Source organism: Astyanax mexicanus, chromosome 5, assembly GCF_023375975.1.
Source record: "Astyanax mexicanus isolate ESR-SI-001 chromosome 5, AstMex3_surface, whole genome shotgun sequence".
In the NCBI taxonomy this organism is placed as follows: Eukaryota; Metazoa; Chordata; class Actinopteri; order Characiformes; family Acestrorhamphidae; genus Astyanax; species Astyanax mexicanus.
This window is the reverse complement of record NC_064412.1, coordinates 9,907,649-9,927,696: the sequence shown is the minus strand read 5'-3', so window position 1 is coordinate 9,927,696 and position 20,048 is coordinate 9,907,649. Positions and strand designations below refer to the sequence as shown.

Genomic DNA, 20,048 nt, shown 5'->3' with positions numbered 1-20,048 from the left:
TGATACAGTAAACGTAAATACAAAAAGAAAATGTGATTAATTGCAAATCTTATAGACTCATATTTTATTTAAAAATAACATGAAACACATATCAGATGTTGAAAGCGTCCCCCATATAATATACTGTATATTGCAACTGCAGCCATGCAGTCCAGCCCACAAACGCAAGGTGCAAGAAGAAGCCATGTGTTAATATAATCCAGAAATGGCCCCGTCTGCCCTCACTGAAAGCTCATTTTAAACAGACTAAGGCAAATGGAAAACTATTATGTGGTCGGATTAATCAAAATGAAAATTCTGAATGAACTTTAGCCCAGAGCAGACGGTGGCGTTTCTGGATTATGTTGGCATATGGTATTTGCTTTGCGAGATACAGCTTTAACGTGTATTTGCGGGACCATGCAGTGATTACCAGCATAGAATCAGTAGAATCAGCCTGTTTTTAATGTTTTGCCCACTGAGTGACTGAAGATCACCAGCACTCAATACTGACAATCAGCCTTGTACCATGCGCACAGGGATTTCTCCAGACACCATAAATCTTTTAACGATATTATGTACAGTAGATTGTAAGATATTGCATCTGTTTTTATTAATACCACTTAGTTTTCCAGTCTTATGTTGCCTTGTCCCAACATTTTTGAGAGTTGTTGCTGCCATCAAGTTCTAAATAACTTTTTTTTTTTCATTAAATTATAGAAATATCTCACTTTCAACATCTGATATACGTTCTATTTTCTATTGAGAGTTAAAATTGGGTTTATGAGATTTGCAAATCATTGGATTCTGTTTTTATTTACATTTCTCTACATTGTACACACATTTTATTGAAATTAGGGTAATAATGTGGGTATAAAAATGCAATATGTTGTCATAATGTCTATTTATGCCTTGTTGCAAGCTTAAGTTTTGAATTTCTCATCATTGTGAATTTTAATTATAAAGGAAAGTTCAGAAATTTTGACACTTTAAACACACATACATTTTTAAAGTTATATTTTGTCATTGCCTAAACAGCAAAGGGCAACTTTTATTGGACAAAAAAAACAATATCATGACATGTGTCACCATTCCCTGTTTGAATTGATGTTTTTAATAATATAAAACCATGGTGGCAACAATAATCTAAAATAATAAATGTGCAGGTAAACATAAATGATCACAAACAAAGATTACCACAGATATAAAACAGGTAATACAATGTATTATTTAAAAACAACATCTTATCAATATCAGTACATGTAACAGTAATATTTGTTGTCTCGATTTAAAAACAACTTGTAAGCCTGTATAAAATAGCAAAAAAGTTTGATTCTAAACTTTTGCACAGTAGTGTACATTAGCATACAGTTCACTGAAACCGTGTCTAATACACCCAACAATGGACGAGCATTTACACATTTTGTGTGTGTTGGATTTTTGTTTCAGCTTGTGTTCTCTTACCTGCCTCATTTACACAGATTGATACTTGCGCATTAGCAGATTGATACTGAGGTACTGATACTTACAAATGCTTGTCTGTTTCTGTCTAAGAATTCAAAAACAAATGCACACACAAAAACACACACAATGAAGGTTTTCTTCAAGCATCAATCTAAAAATGTATTGCTCTGTGAAACTAAGTGTGCATTTGTAAACAGACAGTTTATGTAATATTGTATTAAATATGCAAACAGCTCAAATAAATGTATTTTTTGTCCATGTTTATTATTATTTTTTTTACTGCAAATATCACAGTTACACCACTTTTTACACTCTTTGTATGGAACACATTAAAACATATCAGTAATAAATCTGATATTAAGCAGCAGTGAACAGTAATAACATTTTAATTTAAAATCATTTTATTCTAAGTAATTCTGGAGCATTTATATTAGTCCATCCATCATAAAATTTGACACAATGTTAAGAACAGATGCTAGATTCCCATTAGGTCAAAAGGTGAAAACAAAGCAAAAAATTTAAATACAAGGGATGTACATGACAACAACAATACTTATTATACATATATTACATATATGCCCTGTTGATATTTACTATGTATGTATATGTGTATTTAGCCACCCAATCAAGACTATAAGCATGTTTTGTGAGCATATGATTTTTAAGCAAAAACACAGCATCTTCAAAACAGCAGCTTTACAAAAAAAAAAGAAGAATATGAGAGGAAATTTTCTTTCTCACTAAAAGCAAATGTAAAAATAATAATTTAAGTAATTTTGGAGAATCTCTACAGGGGCATTTACCATGAAATGTAAGGGATAACTTCCAGAATCACATCATGTCAAAAAGTAAAAACTTGCAAAAAAGGTAAATACAAGGGCTGTACACACAGTATACGTGCTTAGATTTATATTTTGACAACATGTATGTATGTTTAGGTGTATGTGCTTATCATTATAAAACCGAAAACTTTTTTAGTTGACATATGTGTTGAGTAAGTGTTATATATTGTCTCTGTTGAGCTAAATCCTTGTATCTTCAAAACAGCAACTTTACAATAGAGAAAAAAACACTATTTTCAATGGACTTCTGTGTAACATTTTAATTGAAGGTTTTGGAGCTCTTCTATTGGTCCATGCATTATGAACTGTAGGCTAAGAACAACAACAAAAAAAGAATCACACCACGTCATAGTACATTTAATAATAAACTACTTGCAATACTTATGTACAAAAAATAATATTTTAGTATTTAGTAAGTAAGTGTGGAGCTTAAATAACACTTTTTTGAAAGAGTGCTTGTCCATGTACTCAAGTCTGGGTCTTCACCATACTTTTATAGTATATATACAAAGTATTTATATTTTGTTGGACCGCCTTTAGCTTTGATTGGTGCACTTATTCGCTGTGGCATTGTGTCAATAATCTTCTGCAATGTCACAAGATTTATTTCAATCCAGTGTTACACTCATTTTTCAAGTTAAGATCTGGACTCTGTGGTGAACAATCCATGTGTGAAAATGATGATCTCATGCTCCCTGAATCACTATTTCACAATTCCAGCCCCATGAATCCTGGCATTATCATCTTGGAAGAAAAAATATAATAACCTGGTCTATATTCAGTATATTCAGGTAGTCAGCTGACCTCATTCTTTCAGCACATACTGTTGCTGAACCTAAACCTGCAGACCAACTGCAGCACCAACCCAACATCATTTACTTACTTACATCCAGGTGGCAGGCAGTGTAAATTAAATAAAGAAATATTATTGTAAGAAAAATATTGAACGAGACGGAGTGACTTCTTGACTGTGTACTGCACACTGAACATTTAGAAACATATGTCCTATCATTTTATATATGAAAAAATTGTTTATACATTGATTGTGGTGATTTTCACAATCAAAGTTACAATCAGTTAAAAGTGCCCCCAAAAAAGACTTGTATCGTCCATCCTGGACTGGGAGAGCTTTACTCTGCTTTACTCTGCTCATAAAGGAGCTGAAGGCAAACATCCGAACCACATTTCTCACATGCCGGATGATCCGCCATAACACGCTGTGCTGTGACTCCGCCCCTCTCCTTATATGGTTTAGAGGCGGCCCCGGAGGGCGGGGCTACGCTCGTCCTGTTCTCATGAATGAGCCTCGAGCTCTCAGTGTGGAAAAGTTGGAACACGCGCTACGGAGCTACCAGCACCTCTAACTAACAGGAGCTCTGAGAATTAAACTATTTAAACTACACAAACATGGATTACCGCAGCGTACAGACCTCCTCCATCTGCTTCTATTTATTTATTAACAGCGTATTTATTGCTATCCACTCCAAGGAGCGTAAGTACACCTTTTATGTTTTTAAAACTCATAGTAGACCCATAGTAAAAATGTTGGTTTCGGTATAGCCGTAAATGGGGTTGTTTTACTAGTGGATGTCTTTTTAGTGCTGTGTAGAGACATTATACATGTTATTTATTTGTATTTAGATTTTTTTTATTTATTTATTCATATTATTAGTTTTATTTAGTATTATTATAATTGTTGTTATAGACAGGCAATTATTCTTTCATTTATTTTTAATGTGTCATTCATGTGCTTACAAATGTCACATTGTAGTTTAAATATAAACTGTTTATAAGTTCAAGTTTTTAGATAAAGCCTCCTAAAGCTTTTAAATGTGAGTAGTGAAATGAAATGAGTAATTTGGTATTTTATGTGGTATTTTTGAGTCACAGGAAATGTTATGTCTGGGCCTGTCACAATGAGAATTTTTTTTGGATGATATATCGTCTCAAAAGTTATTGCGATAACCGATATTACTCTCATTTTAAGACCATTAAATGCCATATATACTTCTTTCTACACCTACTTGCAGTACACACTGTGTGTATGGAGTAACAGTATATTTGAACAAACATACACATAAACACAATAGACGATATCATGATTATAAAATATAATGTAGTAAAATATAAAGTAATGTTCATTTATCGTATGATAAATGTCGATAATGTAATTATCGTAAGAACTGTGAAGTTTCCTGAAGCGTTGATAAGATCATATCATGGCCTTGTCTTATGTACTTAATGTATCTGTGTCCCTTCAGACATGCTACTCGATATGAAGGCCTCTGGAGGAGAACTGGGTTGGTTGACCTCACCAAATGAAGAAGGGGTAAGAGAGCTGTGTGAGATTTTATCCATGTCTTTCTGGTATAATTACACGGTTCGGTTATTCACATTTTGAAAGGCGTTAGATCCATGAGTCAGTGGTACAGCAGCACAGCCATAGCTCTTAAAACACTGCCTCCCTGTGAGTCACATTTCCTCATATCTAGTGATAAGCTTCCCAGCTGTTCATGGTGAACTTGGTTTTGTTCTGTGATTTAGATTTCATTACTTCTGTTCTTGCTACGCCTTATCTTGATAGAAGCTTATCATTGCTGTCTCATATACACACAAAACTTGTCTCCAAAATCTCAGAAATGGAAACTTTACAGGGGGAGGAAGAAACGTTTCTGAATGCCAATGTGACATTCAATGTAAAAAGCTATTTTCAAGTAACTTTGGAGCATTTTTGTTGGTCAATTAATTAGAATTCATTATATATTTACAGAACCAGTCAAGTGTTTGGATACACCTTCTCATTCAATGTTTGTGTTTTTTAGACTATGAAGGAACACACATAAGGAATCAAGTAGCAAACTTAAAAGTGTTAAATGAACCAAAATACCACAAATAAGACTGATAACTCTGATAAACTTGTCCTATACAACAGAGGTAACTCTGGGTCTTCCTTTCCTGGGGCAGTCCTGATGAGAGCCAGTTTCATCATAGCGCTTTTTAATTGTTTGCATTTATTGACCTTAATTTCTTAAACTTTTTTTTCTTTCTTACTTGAGTAGTAATCTACAATGCAGATAATTTAAAGATAATGAAAAAAACACTGAATTTATTGTATGTCCAAACTTTTGGCTGTTACTGTACTTGTTTTATATAGTATTATTAAACAATGTAAAGAACAACTGTCACATTATGCCCAAACTGGACTAACATTAAAAGTTTTTTCACAAGAGCAACAATTTTAAAACACATCTGAGACAGTTTTGCCACCTGATTAAGATAGGAAATATCCTGTGCCTTGGTTTAAACTATGCCTTCATATGTTATATATAAAGTCAGCCTACATGTTTGTGGTCCCCATGGCACAGTTTGTTATATGAATAGTGGTATGGCCCTCATCGGATCCTGTTAATAGTGTTAGCTATGTACAGTAGAAGGAAAAAGAAGGAAACTAAGCCCCGTGTTAGAGGGAGCAGACTATCCTCTATCTTTAGTCATGTGGTTTCCTTTCTGAGGGACCGGAGGAAATGGAGACGTGGTCGGGGCAGTGAGTGAGCCATTTTGCCTCTGGTGAGGTGTCGGGATTACGAGAATCCTGCGTAGATTCCAGCAGTCGCTCCAAGGCCTCACGAGAGATTTACACTCCAAATTTGGCCCCCCCGTGGAGACAGCTCTACAGGTTTAAGAGCAAGTTCGAGGCATTCACACTCTCAGGCTGGACAGAGAGGGGTTTAATTACTCGGTTGGTGAACAGTCCTGTCATTTTCTCTTTCTGATGTTGGAGGCCACCCCTTGTTTCCCTGAGCTCTTGAGTCACTGTGTCCACACAAGGCCTTTGAGGTCCGCATGCCTGGCCTGACCCGCAGCTGAAGTGCTTTTGGTGTGCGGAGGAAAGAGGGAGCTTGATACGTTAAGAGGGGGATGAGAGTGGGAAAGAGGAGGGCTGTTATTTCATGGAGGCATGTCTGTCTTTGCACTCTTTGATACACCTAAGAAGACCTTGGGTGGAAGACATGCCTAGGCTTGTAATTCCCACACCTATACATAGAAGTCTGAGATGCAATAGGGGTGAAATATAAGTCAGTTTCCTGAGTGTCGACTATATACAGAATTCTTTTTTGATGTTAGTTATTGAAGTTGGTTATTACACTCTTAATTGTCTACTTATTGTCATTTTATTCAGTCTTCAAGTCCTATTCAAAGTTTATTAACAGAGTTTAATTCATGTTTCACAGTTGTTCTAGATTTTAGATAAACAGCTAAATAGCTCAGTACAATCTAAAGCTTAAAAAGTTAGACAGTTCTGAAAGAGAGAATAGTTTTATACATGTATCCAAAATTAAGTATTGCATTCAATATAAAACAGTTATGTCTCAATTCAATGCAATTTTTTGGTATTACCACATTTAATTTATTAGAAAGCAAGCTAATATACAAGTCAGAAAACACACAGATGATAATAAAATATGAAATACTGCTACAGTTTGATACAATGCTGTATAAAAACTGATTCACTCACTCTCTGATCTTTCTCTTTACTTCTCTGTCTCTCTTTCAGTGGGAGATAGTTCAGACCGTAGTGAACGGCTCCCTCCTCTACACCTACAGTGTGTGTAATGTGGCCACTGACACCGAACAAGACAACTGGCTCCGGACCACCTTCATACAGCGTCCTGTTGAAGCCTCACGGGTCTCAGTAGAGCTGCGATTTGTCGTCCGTGACTGCAACACTTTCGGCGGCACCTCGCCCAGCTGCCGGGAGACATTTGGCCTCTTCCTGTCCGAAACAGACACTGATGTGGGCACCAGCTTCCGGAAGGGTCAGTTCAGAAAGATTGCCACCATGGCTCCTGACGAAGTGACAGCGAATCGGGGTGGTGGTAAAGCATCTGTGCGGGTAAATGTCGAGACCCGGAGCATCGGGCCGCTCTCCAGACGAGGCTTCTACCTGGCCTTTCAGGATGTGGGTGCCTGTGTGGCCCTCCTGGGGGTCAGGGTGTTCTACACCACCTGCCCGGCCATCCAGCGCAGCCTGGCCACATTCCCTGAGAGAGTGACCGCCGGAGCCCTGGCCGAGGTGGAGGGAGCATGTGTGAAGGACGCGGTGGTGGTGGGACAGGTGGCTCCCAGGATGTACTGCACTGCTGAGGGCGAGTGGGTGGTGCCTGTGGGACAGTGCCACTGCAGAGCCGGCTATCAGGCTGTGGGACAGACCTGCCGAGGTAAGAGTTCTTGTGTTGTGCATGTATTTGTAGTATGTGTGTGTGTTTGTTTGTGTGTATAGTTGAAAAGTGTAATTCAGACTAAAGGACACACATTTCTGGAAGATACAAGCTAAAAGATTTAACACTAAAAGTGAAAGAAGCTTTAATGCTAAAAGAATATGATGGTATTTCACAGATTTGTATATTTGGGTTTCCCAGTGCAGCATAGTTCTTGTGAGTCTTGCCCTGCCAGCTTCACCAAAGTTACATAGTGCACTTAACCGCATTACAGCATAACCAAACCTTGTGAAGTGTGTAAGAGCAGAGAACAAAGGCCTACAGTTCAGAACCTAGAACCACAGTTTTAAATGTGTCTCAAATTTTATCTTTTGTTAAACCATCAAATCTTTTCAAAAGGAACTCAATCGTTTAACTAATTAAAAAAACCAATAAACCCTTGTAATGTCGCAGCAGTCAGTGGCTGAATGGTTGGGGAACAACTGTAAAGCTTTGTGGGTGGCCAGCCAGAGTGTGTGTCTGAGTGAGTGTGTGCGTTAAAATGCCTTAGTGTGTAGCACTCTTACCACAGAGCTTTCCGAGAGGAGTCGCTTATGAGTGTGTGGAAGACAGAGAGCATGACTTCAGCATAAAGGAATGTCTGCCTTGTCCACACCCTCTCACCTGCTCACATTTTACATCCGATCTGCGTGTGTGTTTAGTGCTTTAGGAAGGAAGCGTGAAGATACCGGGTTGCCAGTGCAGCAGTATGTGTGTGAGAGAGTGAGTGAGTGTGTCGAAATGGTAGAACTGGTTTTTATAGATTTCATAGATAAAAGGAAATGAACAGAAGAATTTCTGAACTGCCAGTAGAACCGTGGGAACTTCCTCCTATCTTTTTAACAACTGTATAACTATGATAGTACGTAATATATAATTTTTTGTCTTTCTTGTATGTTGGTGAATAACAATCCTCATTACCTGCTTTTATCAGCTACATCATCAGTCATACATGACTTACAGAATAAATTAGGAATGTTTGGAGAGTTGAGGGTGGGGGTTCCCAGGCTTGTCTCATTCATGGATCTTCTTGTCATCCGGCAGCTAAAGTGACTCAGTGGGAAGACATAGCATTACCTGAATACCACCTTGTTTCTGTGTGTGTTTCTATGACTACACCTCACCGCAGATTACAGGGAAGGCTGTTGGCACACCCTCGTCACACTGACTCAGTTATCATGTAATTGAGGGCTGCAGCTCTCTGGACGCCTTTTGTAGTGGTGGGAAATATGGGTTTAACTCAGTGGTGTTGAAATGTAGGCTTTTTCATGCTGGGCAGCTGCAACCTAAAACCATATCAAAGATAAGGGAGGGCGTGGGGGTGGTTTAGGGTTGAGGGGATTGTTGAGTGAACCTCAGAACCTGTGCTTACTCATGAAAAGTGCAAAAGTATTTTTTTATACTTTAATTGTTTAGCAGGTAATAGCTTTACAATGAGATTTTAAGGTTTAGATGCGACCTACACTGACTTACAACTGATATTTATTTCATGAAAATTCAGCAGATACAATAGAAAATCCAAGGTTTCAATTTAGAATGTGTATCAGTATTGGCCTATATGTACTGTATATGAAAATATTGGCAATCTGTGTTGGCCCCATTCCCATACATCGATACACCCCCAGTATTCCTAAGTTTGGCTCATATAATGAACATTCGTGTGGCTGCGCATATGGAAATCTTCAGTAACAAGTTGTTCTGGAAACCTTGACTCCTGGCGCTTTAACAAGGTCTGACGGTCTGCACCTGAAGCGGACGCGGGGGTCATCAGGGAGTGGGAATGTTTCAGTGATATGAAGCAGTTCTGTGGAAACGGGTAAATTCCGAATGCTTCCAACATTCCATCGTTTCCAGGAGACTGTTTCAATGTTTTTTGCCACCTTTGGCAGATGACTGAGTGACGAGGCCTGAGGGAGGGATGTGATTATGAGAGGGGCGTCTTGTTATCTTTGAATGATGGCACAAGCCAGGAATGAGAGCGCAAGCCCGGACTTCACAAACCTCTTTTGTCTTGCTTTCCCTTTTTCCAACACTCCTCATTGTCAGTTTGAATGCTTTTTACTCACCAAGTACGTTAATTTTTATGCCATTCACTTATCACTTTATGGTTTGTAGCATTTGGCCTCTTGAAAGGAACGTAATCATTAAAGTTAATTTGGGTATTGGGTGAAGTACCCTAGGGCAGAAGGCCTCATAGCATTCATTGGAAGAGAAGGTGCTTAACCCCAAACAGAGAGACAATAAAGTTGCTAGTGACATTGTTCTCATTGGAGTTTTACGAGCGTCTCTTTCTATGCAGGACTTCTGTTCCTCTAGGCTTATCGCCACCTGCCACTCTTGGAAAGGCACTATTGTGATTGGCTAGCAGGCTGGGGTGGGGGTAGTGGCAGATTTGAACAGGGATTTAGGGGAATACTGAGTAGGAGTTTTGGAGGTGATATGGCTGGATAGCATTACTTGTTTCCCAGAGACCTGGCTATGTTTAGGGAGGTGTTTACATGTATCCATGTTTCATATCTGATTTTAAAGACAAGATAACATTTCTTTTTGAAAGTGTCTGTTGATGGACTGTACTGCTCCCTGAATACCATTATAATCCACTATTAACTAGTTTATAACACTGATAAGGCTCGATAAACAAAGAAATCTGGAGATTAGCAGAGAGTACTGTAATAGCATTAGGTGTGTCTCTGACTTCAAAGTGAGACAGTTGGAAAGATGATGTTAGAATGCCAATGGTTTTTTGGTTTTATTTTATTTTTCTTACAGTAGTTTCAAACCTATTTGTTTTTTTCATGCATGTTACTTTATTTTCATATTTTGTTAACAGTCAACTGTTGTGTCTTTTCTTAAAACCTTTTTACTTAAGTCTTAAGAAGTACAGTAAATAGGCTTTTTAATTAATCAAACATTAAACACAAAACCTATATCAGAAACCTTGACCTCCACAGTTCCCCTAAATTGCAATTCCACACTGTATAAACAAGCAAAGTTAGCAAAGATGGTTGATTGGATATATTATCTTAGAATATCATAGCTGTTAAATTCTTTCTCAGTAGCTCTTTTACTGTTTTACAGTAGCTTGCTAGGGGGGAACACATTCCTGGGTCTTCCAAAACTAGTTATTTGACTCTGTCACATTTTTTGAGGCTTTTTTACATTGGCGGCATTGTTGGTTTAACCGCAGACTCTTCCTCCCACACATATGTGACTAATTCCTTTGTGTACTGTGCTTCTTATGACAGTATAACTTCAGAGGGCAAAGTCTGTAGTATTGAAGAGGCTTATCTGATTAATCGGTCATCTGTGCCTTTTCCAAAACTTTTTGGAAGGCAATGCAAACTCTTGTTTAATGGGTGTAAAAACAGACTTACTCATTTGTCTTCACTCTTCCTACACACAGTGTCTCATGTTCGCTGTGGCTGTGTCCGCCCACACTAAGTCCTTGCCACTGCTGTGCCCAAAGCTTATATCTGGCATTTTGTGTTGCCAGCTATGACATAAGAAAGAATGAGCATTACCAATGAGTATTATGAGCCGCCTACAGAATTTTAATTTTTGTGTGTTGTGTGCAAGTCTGCATGGGAAGTCATGCAATGTTCTACAGTGTCTGAGAAGAGTCTGTATTAAACCTATTGGGTTGGTTTCCCAGGCAGGGATTAGGTTTAGTCCTGGACTTCATTATATTGAATACTGAATGGAGATTCTCCATTGATGGCAAGCTGTAGTCTAGGCATAAGCAAAATCCCCATCTAGAAAACTAAGCCTGTAAGTATGGTTTAATCCAGATTGGGTCTAGTTAAAAAGCCAGTGTGTCTTAACTTCAAAGAAAATGAAAAGGGAGGCTACTTTTCATATGCGAACATCTCCTCAACCCCCACCGAACATGCGCTCAAACACACACAGCAAATACACAAACCCTGCGGAAAATCCCCTCGAGAGAACTTCTGTCAGCAATCCTTAAGCGCCAGGCCCATTCACACTCACACACCCGCACCACCTACTGCTCGTCAAACTGAAACTCCGTCCCTTTGTTTGAGTCGATGTTTGAAAGGCTGACCTCTGGGGGGTCACGGACCCTTTCAAAAGATTCAGCACTGCGTAGAATCCATAGTCAGCCTTACTTTGCAAACCTATGAGTTTCTCATGCTCATTAAAAGTACATGTAGCAGCACCAGACCATTCTCAGTGCTGTTCTTGTGCTCCAGAATCATGACCCCCCCCCCAAACATCCTCTTTGTTAATGATTGTTAGCGTCGCCACATCCCTTTTTTCCAGAGTCCCTCTATGCTAGCATGTTCTCATCCCTTGCCGCAGGAAGGAAAGGAGGAGAGGATAAAGCCCATACAGACTTGCAATTCCTGCATCCTGTTTTGTCCAGCGGACGTCCTCGTGGCCCTACGCAGCTCACCTGTGGGGCTCAAAGCTCCTCCACCGGTCTTCTTTTATTCCGAGCTTAAACGTGTTAGTTGCTTCTCACGCTCTTAACTGCTTCTCTTTTGTTGGAAGCTAGAATCACTGCGGGTCCACCGTCCTGGTGTGATAAGTATCCGTTGTGAGGATTTGTGTCGTCGTTGATGGATTCGTCCTGTCCGTAACACAGCCAGTGTGAATCCATTTGCATGTATTGTTCTTCTCTGATGGGCAGAGGGGATAACAGTGGTCTCCTGCCGTTCTATCACTTAAGCAGTCGTGAGCTTTGAAGTGATGGATTTGACGGAAACTCAATGCAAAGAATTTTAAAGCCTCAAGCTGTCTACATGCTCAGAATGTTGAGTTTGCTCCTGTGTGCAGTGTTTTGTTGTTTGCTGAAAATGCAACAGGTCTACAAATTTGTTTTGCCAAAGTAAATTAACTGCAAGATACATATTGTAGGTTTACAAGTCAAATATTTTAGCAATGTAGAAAAAAAAATACAGTATTTACACATATCTGGGCAGATGGTTAGAGTCTAAAGTAAAATAAAACAGCTTCTAGTTTCCAGTTCCTAAATGTTGACTTCCACAGTTCCCCTGAACTGGCAGTTTTTAAAATTTCACACTATAAAACTTAAAAGTGAAATTGTTATACATTTATGCAGGCCATTTTATAATATATATATTTTTAGAAAGCAAAGCACTATCAATCCTGAATGAAATTGTAGAAGTCTTGTTTATATTATAAAAGCCAGAGTGACTATTAAAGGATTTACTGAAAAACCTGAAAACCTAAAAAAAAAAAAAAAAAAAAAAAAAAAAAACCATCACAATCACTTCTCAATTAAAACGAATGTTAATTCGTTTATTTCAAGTGTGGAAACTTTTTGCATACAGTTGTCTTTTAGCCAAACTATATATTTACCTCTTTTAATTTTTTCTGTCTTCACAGCTTGTGACACAGGCTACTACAAGAGTTCAGATTCTGCCAAGCCATGTCAGATCTGCCCAGAAAACACCCAACACTCAGGTCCTGGAGCTGTCCTGTGTCCCTGCATGGAGGGCTTTTACCGAGCACCCACTGACTCCAACTCTACACCCTGTACTGGTAAGTAATGCCAGCTGGAACCTTGTCCTGTTTACAAATTAATAAATGTTTTAGTTGGGCTCATTGTAACCTAAACCAATATCCAATATTTAAACCATTTAATGCTCCTCTCTCTTAGGTCCACCTGGTCCACCAGAAGACCTGACGTTCACTCCTCTGCTCACTGTGGGGACTTTACAACTGACCTGGAGACCTCCGAGCAACACAGGCGGCCGGAGTGATGTCACCTACAATGTGGGATGTGAGCGCTGTGATGGAGCAGTGTGTGTACCATGTGGTAACAGGGTGCGGTTCGAGCCTTCACAGACAGCTCTGCCTGATCCAGAGGTTACAGTCAGCGAGCTGGAGCCTCACATTAATTACACCTTCACTGTGGAAGCATTCAATGGAGTGTCACAGTTCAGTCGTCAGAGATCCAGCGATAGCATTACCACTGTGCTACACTTCACAGGTAAGATATATATACGTAGCATAAGAACTTGTGTTTAAACCCATGTTTTAATACCACAATAAGCTTTGATGGCAATAAAATAGCAGGTTATCTAATGATAATCTTAATATTTCTATCACTACAGATCCTCCTAAAGTGAAGTTTCTCAGAGTGGTGGATCGAACCCCTTCCAGTCTGTCACTCTCCTGGGCTGTTGATCATCGCACCCTTTCCCGCCAGCCTCCTCATTTTGAGCTTATGTACCGCATGAAGGTATGAACACCATCTTTTCTTTCTGTCATTATTTCTTCTTCACTGACCTCAACACCTCAAAAATTAATATTCTTGTGTCATCTATTCCTCAGGAGGACCAGCCAGAGCAGGACGTGACTACCTACACCGTTCTGAAGCTGGAAAAAGACTCTGTTCAGATTAATGACCTCTTGCCTGGCACTAAGTACGTGTTTCGTGTTCAGGCGCTCACACCAGAAGGTCATCCCAGCAGCCACAGTGCAGAGCATGAGTTTGAGACTCTACCCATGGGTAAGAATGCAATTGTGGTCTCAAAAATTCTGAAAATAAACCAGTGAAGTCATTATTTTTAATGTTTTATATTTATGTATATCTAAAATCATGTCTTGTTTGTATCCAACAGCGGAGTCACACACACAAGGCAGTTCCAGTATTGTCATGGGTGCTATCGCTGGAGGCGGAGTCATGCTGCTTATCGTGGTGGTCATTTTGCTCCTGCACAAAAGGTTAGACCCGCCATCATCTTTTTCCCCTCCTTTCCTCATTCTGTCCTTATCATATCTCCTCCTCAACATCGGCGGCACAGGATTTCCCGGACCTGCACCCTGCATGCCTCACCCTCCCCACCCATCGGCCTCCTGTTTACATTCCTGCTTTGATCTGAACTTGCCATCATTAAAAAATCATCTTGATAATAGCGCTAATGTGCAAATGCCATTTGTGTTATCAGGAGGCTGAATTCGCATGTCCGGCAGAGATCAGGAGGAAATTACTTCGCCTGTCCAGGTATGAAATGTTCCTTTTTTCACTTTTTTCTTTCTATTTTATGTATTAAAATTTAATATACAGATCTGGAAAAAAATAAAAGACCACTTCAGTTTCTGAATCAGTTTCTCTGGTTTTGCTATTTATAGGTATATGTTTAAGTAAAATTAACATTGTTGTTTTATTCTATAAACTAGGGACAAGATTTCTCCCAAATACCAAATAAAAATAGCTTTCAGATCTCAAATAATGCAAAGAAAACAAGTTCATATTCATACAGTTTTAAGAGTTCAGAAATCAGTATTTGGTGGAATAACCCTGGTTTTCATGCATCTTGGCATGTTCTCCTCCACCTGTTTTACACACTGCTTTTGGATAACTTTGTGTCACTCCTGGTGAAAAACGTCAAGCAGTTCAGTTTGGTGGTTTGATGGCTTTTGATCATCCATCTTCCTCTTGATTACATTCCAGAGGTTTTCAATTTGGTAAAATCAAAGAAACTCATCATTTTTAAGTGGTCTCTTTTTGCTATATACTTAAGCTTACTTAAGGTTTCTGATCATTGTAAGCATACACAGTCTTTAGTATTAATTTGTAGTGGTGACTTATTATGAGGACTGCAATTTAGAACAAGACTAAGATATATAGATAGATTAAATATTGTCAGTGACAGTAAAAAAGGCTAAAAAACCTTGCAAACAACTCTCCAAAAACATATTTCCCTGTGACATTATTATTGCTACCATTTCCAGAAGCATATTTAAACTTGTCTAGTTAAGTGCTTCAACATGCAAATAGTTTGTGTTCCAGAGTCTCATCCATTCTGAGCCACCCTTACATTATTTGCATTATGTAAACATGATCTCTAACCTTCTGCCACAGAAAAACTGCAGCCTCTGAAGACCTACGTTGACCCACATACCTATGAGGACCCCTGCACGGCTATCCTCAAGTTTGCCAGTGAAATTCACCCCAATTACATCACCAAGCAGAAAGTCATCGGAGCAGGTACACTACGCACACTGATTATCATGATTCCTGAAATGCACTTTTAATTATGATTTTCCATTACTTTGTTGGCACAAACTCCAGTACTTATCAAGTTCAAATTTGATTGGTATGATATTGGTGGATATTCTCAATCTAGAGTTTAATCTTCAGTGCTTTGAGCTAAATGGAATGCACACAAGCTGAATTTATTGCTAATAGCCGTTGAAGCTTTAATTTGCATTGGATTTGCACACAGTTTAGGAGGATAAACCACTATTATCATAATTTATCAATCTCTCTTGTCCTGCAGGAGAGTTCGGAGAGGTTTTCCGAGGTTTGCTGAAGTTGCCCGGGCGCAATGAGGTTGCTGTGGCGATAAAGACCCTGAAGCCAGGCTATACAGAGAAACAGCGGCAGGATTTCTTGAGCGAGGCCAGCATCATGGGCCAGTTCTCCCACCAGAACATCATACGCCTGGAGGGGGTTGTCACCAAATGTACGTGTAAAGTCTTGGTCATCAGAGCTCTCAGTCTACAAGCACCCACTCAGTCGAGTCATTCAGCATGTGCTGAATGTCATGTAAAATGAATGATGACTGATGACAGTGTTTAACATGTTCTAATTGGATTCCTCTGCTGCTTTTGTGTTTTAGTCAAACATGCCATGATCATCACAGAGTACATGGAGAACGGGGCTCTGGATCAGTACCTGAGGGTAAGTCTGACCTTTTTAAATTCAGATTTAAAAGAAATTGCTTACATTTTTCTTCAATAAGTGTTTTTTATCAACCTTATGAATCACAAACACTAATACAGTATGTATCTCCACTTGATTGCACAGGACCATGATGGGGAGCTTTCATCATACCAGTTGGTGGGCATGCTCAGTGGCATAGCAGCAGGGATGAAGTATCTCTCAGACATGAACTACGTGCACAGAGATCTTGCTGCACGCAACATTCTGGTCAACGGTAACTTGGAGTGCAAGGTGTCAGACTTTGGCCTTTCCCGTGTCCTGGAAGACTACCCTGAGGGCACCTACACCACCACTGTAAGCCTCTTGATTGTCTGACTATATTTGGCGACACATAAATAAAAATTAAACATGCAATACACTGAATATTAGCTTTAAAAATAAAATAAATGTTTTTGATTTCAAAGGGAGGAAAGATTCCCATTCGTTGGACAGCTCCAGAGGCCATCACTTACAGAAAGTTCACCTCCGCTAGTGACGTGTGGAGTTATGGTATCGTCATGTGGGAGGTGATGGCCTTCGGAGAGAGACCCTATTGGGACATGAGCAATCATGAGGTATGTAATCTTTTTACCCAGCATGTTTAGAAATATATTTAGGGTGTAAAAAAAGCAAAAATATTTTAAAAAGCAAGAACAAAAAAGAGAATAAGTAAAAAAAACCTCAATTTCATAGGATTTTTTTATTTAAAATAAGTTTCAAAGAATTTCTATTAGTCTGTTTATCATGAAATGCTGATACATTGTACAAAAAAAACAATTACCATATTTTAAAATGTGTAAAAAAGTGAAGAATGATCAAAATGTAGATTTTTAAGAAACAGCATTGACATTTTAAATAATTTTAAATATGTACTGGACAAATATGCATTGTGTTGCAATAGTCTCAGATATTTTAGAGAGTTTTATCTTACACTACATATCATTGCTGTCCAATGAAAAACAATTTTCAATGAAAGTCAATGTAAAAAGAGTTTATTTCAGAGTATTTTGAAGACTTTTTACTGGTCCATTCATCAATAAAGTTTGGCACAGAATAAGGGATTGAAAATCGACTAAATAATTGAGATACTTGTTTTTCATTGGACAGTGACGACATGCACTGTACCTAGAATATGTAAATTGTCAAAAAAGTTTTTGTAGAATAACATTATAATAAACAGATGTTTATATATATTAAACACAAAAATTAAAGTGTGTTGTTTTAATATTTCTAATGTTTTTTTTTGTGTTCCTCTAACTATGAGATCAATTATAATCATACCTTTACTTAAAAACTGAACAAAAATCTTCTTACTTTTTACTCAATTTTGGATCATTTGAATATCTTTTCACACAATGTGTAGTTCAATAGTTCAATAGTTTCAAACAGTTTATTGCTGCTTAAGACTTTTGCACACATGCAGTATAATATTTATAATTATTTACGTTAAATATTACACCAACATACAGTATGTACCATATGTTTCTGGATTTGTATATGGTCTTTACCCATGTTTATTGAAGTTCTATTACTCACTGGGTGTGAGTTTGCAGAGCAGGGAGGTAACCTCTCATTCGCTTTCTGTCTCAGGTGATGAAGGCCATAAATGAAGGCTTCAGGCTGCCGGCGCCGATGGACTGCCCATCCGCTATTTACCAGCTGATGCAACAGTGTTGGGTTCAGGACCGCTCCAAACGCCCACGTTTCCTGGATATAGTCAATCTGCTAGACAAGCTGCTGCGCAACCCTGAGTCCCTGACAGCCATCGCCAATGTTGACCTACGGTGAGGATCACATTACGAGGCACCTCTGTTAAAACTGAGTGGCTTAGAAAAGAGGAAATGCATTTGGTATAATAGAGAACCTGAGTTGTTAGGGCTTGGTGTGTTTGTTTAAGGTTTTGTTTATGACTCACAGCATGTTAATTAATCCGTTGATTTCCTTTTATTTCCTCAGAGTGTCCATTCGCCTGCCTAGCACTAGTGGAAATGATGGCGCCCCATTCAGGTCTGTGGATGAATGGCTGGAGTCTATGAAGATGGGCCAGTATAAAGAAGCTTTTGCTCATGCTGGTATCACATCTATGGAGCAGGTGCTGCACTTGAAGACTGAGTAAGTAAACCCTTACAAATAAAGTATAAAGTATCCTAAACAATTATTCTAAATATTATTTAATTAGTATTTTACTCTGTGCATCCCAAGCTCATCCACTATTTCTCTTTCCATTTTAATAGGGACATCAGGAAGATTGGGGTTCATCTTCCAGGTCACCAGAAAAGAATCTCCTACAGCATTCTGGGTCTGCAAGAACCCACTGGTCCTGTGGATGTGTTTGCAGTGTGACACCCAGTTTGAGGAGAGCTGCACTGCTATACTATTCTACTTTCTGAACTCTTAACAAGCACAGCCAGGCTGCGCTCAGACTACTTGAACTTAATGGTTGAAGAACCAGACAATACTTCTCCTTTCTGGACGACAGTTGGGACCAATGGACTCTAAATAATGACTGAAAATAGACTGATATTTGTACTATTATTTTTTCACTTGTTGTTACTTGCTGTATGTTTTGTAAATGTACATACTACCAAGACAGACCCTCATTTTTGTACTGTTTTAAATGTTGGCCAAATCAAAGGATCCAGTAGTGAAGTGCTTGAGATGGTCCAGCCCGTCCCGCCATTTCAGCTTGACCACACATCAAGGACGGATCACTGCAGTACAGGCTCATGGAAACTTAATAGGGTGTTGCAATACTAACGCATTATGTTTTTAAAGGGGGTTGATGCCTGTTTAAATGATAAATATTGAAATATTAGAATATATTTAGGTATGAAATTCAAATTCAAAGCAAGCATATATTATGCATTTTAAGAATTCAAAGCATGTTAAGAATTTCACAGGCATACTCTGTACCCTGATGAGAGACAATGTTTACAAGTCTTATTTCAGCTCTTTTTTTGGGATTATTTAATATTTATTGTGTGTTTTTTTTATTTATTGTCTGTGTTCATAAAGAAGAAAGCTATTGTACATGTTTAGTAATATTTAGTTGTAATAAAATATTTTGTATCATTAACGATTGCCTCGTATGTTTTGCTACAGCAGAAAACAGAAACAGAAACAGAAACGTTTTCGATTTAAACGTAGGGTATTCAATATTAGACTGCTTTTGACCATGATTAGCTATTATTATATTTTCCTACATGTCCATCACTTGTGCGATCTGTTACAGAATTTACATTTTCCATATTGTAAGACTTATAATAAGAAAGAAACGTAATAAATGAACAGGCAACAGATTGTAGTAGTATGAATCTACTGCATTTTAAATGCAATTTAGTGACTTACAATACAATAAAGTAGAGCACAATATACAGTACATTCTAAAACATCACAGACAAGTGGAAAATAAAAAACATATTTTATCTTTTTTGCTAATTATTGTAAACTATTTATTTATTTATTTATTGTCAAATAGTTATAATTATATAGTTATTACATAGTTATTATTGTCATAGATATGTGTAAAAAAATAGAAAAGGGCCATATGCTTATGTGTGCAGCGTAATATATATACATTTTTTTTTATATGTTTTTTATCTTGATCCTCTTCCGTTTAGGCTTGCAGGGGATTTAAAACTACACATTAAAAACTACACATCACACATACAATAAAACTGCTGTGTTATTTTGTGCCACAAATAATTGTAGACAGCACTAAAGAGAGGAACAGAACAAAACTACATTTCCTTATTCTTGGTCAAAAAATTATTATAAAAGCAATATAAATGCATCAAAGCGAGCTACTCT

The 20,048-nt window shown here is 38.2% G+C and overlaps 1 protein-coding gene across 1 annotated transcript; it reads left to right on the top strand.

The window, feature by feature from the left end:
- The first annotated feature begins 3,594 nt into the window (after positions 1-3,594).
- On the top strand, positions 3,595-19,314 carry epha2a (eph receptor A2 a). The gene is made up of 17 exons (XM_007253390.4): positions 3,595-3,777; positions 4,547-4,614; positions 6,841-7,504; positions 12,911-13,066; positions 13,185-13,517; positions 13,642-13,769; positions 13,862-14,039; positions 14,152-14,254; positions 14,479-14,534; positions 15,396-15,521; positions 15,814-15,999; positions 16,156-16,217; positions 16,344-16,553; positions 16,664-16,813; positions 17,829-18,022; positions 18,195-18,350; positions 18,473-19,314. The coding sequence occupies exons 1-17, from the start codon at positions 3,693-3,695 to the stop codon at positions 18,579-18,581; spliced, it is 2,964 nt and encodes a 987-aa protein (XP_007253452.2). The 5' UTR covers positions 3,595-3,692; the 3' UTR covers positions 18,582-19,314.
- The last annotated feature ends 734 nt before the right edge of the window (positions 19,315-20,048 follow it).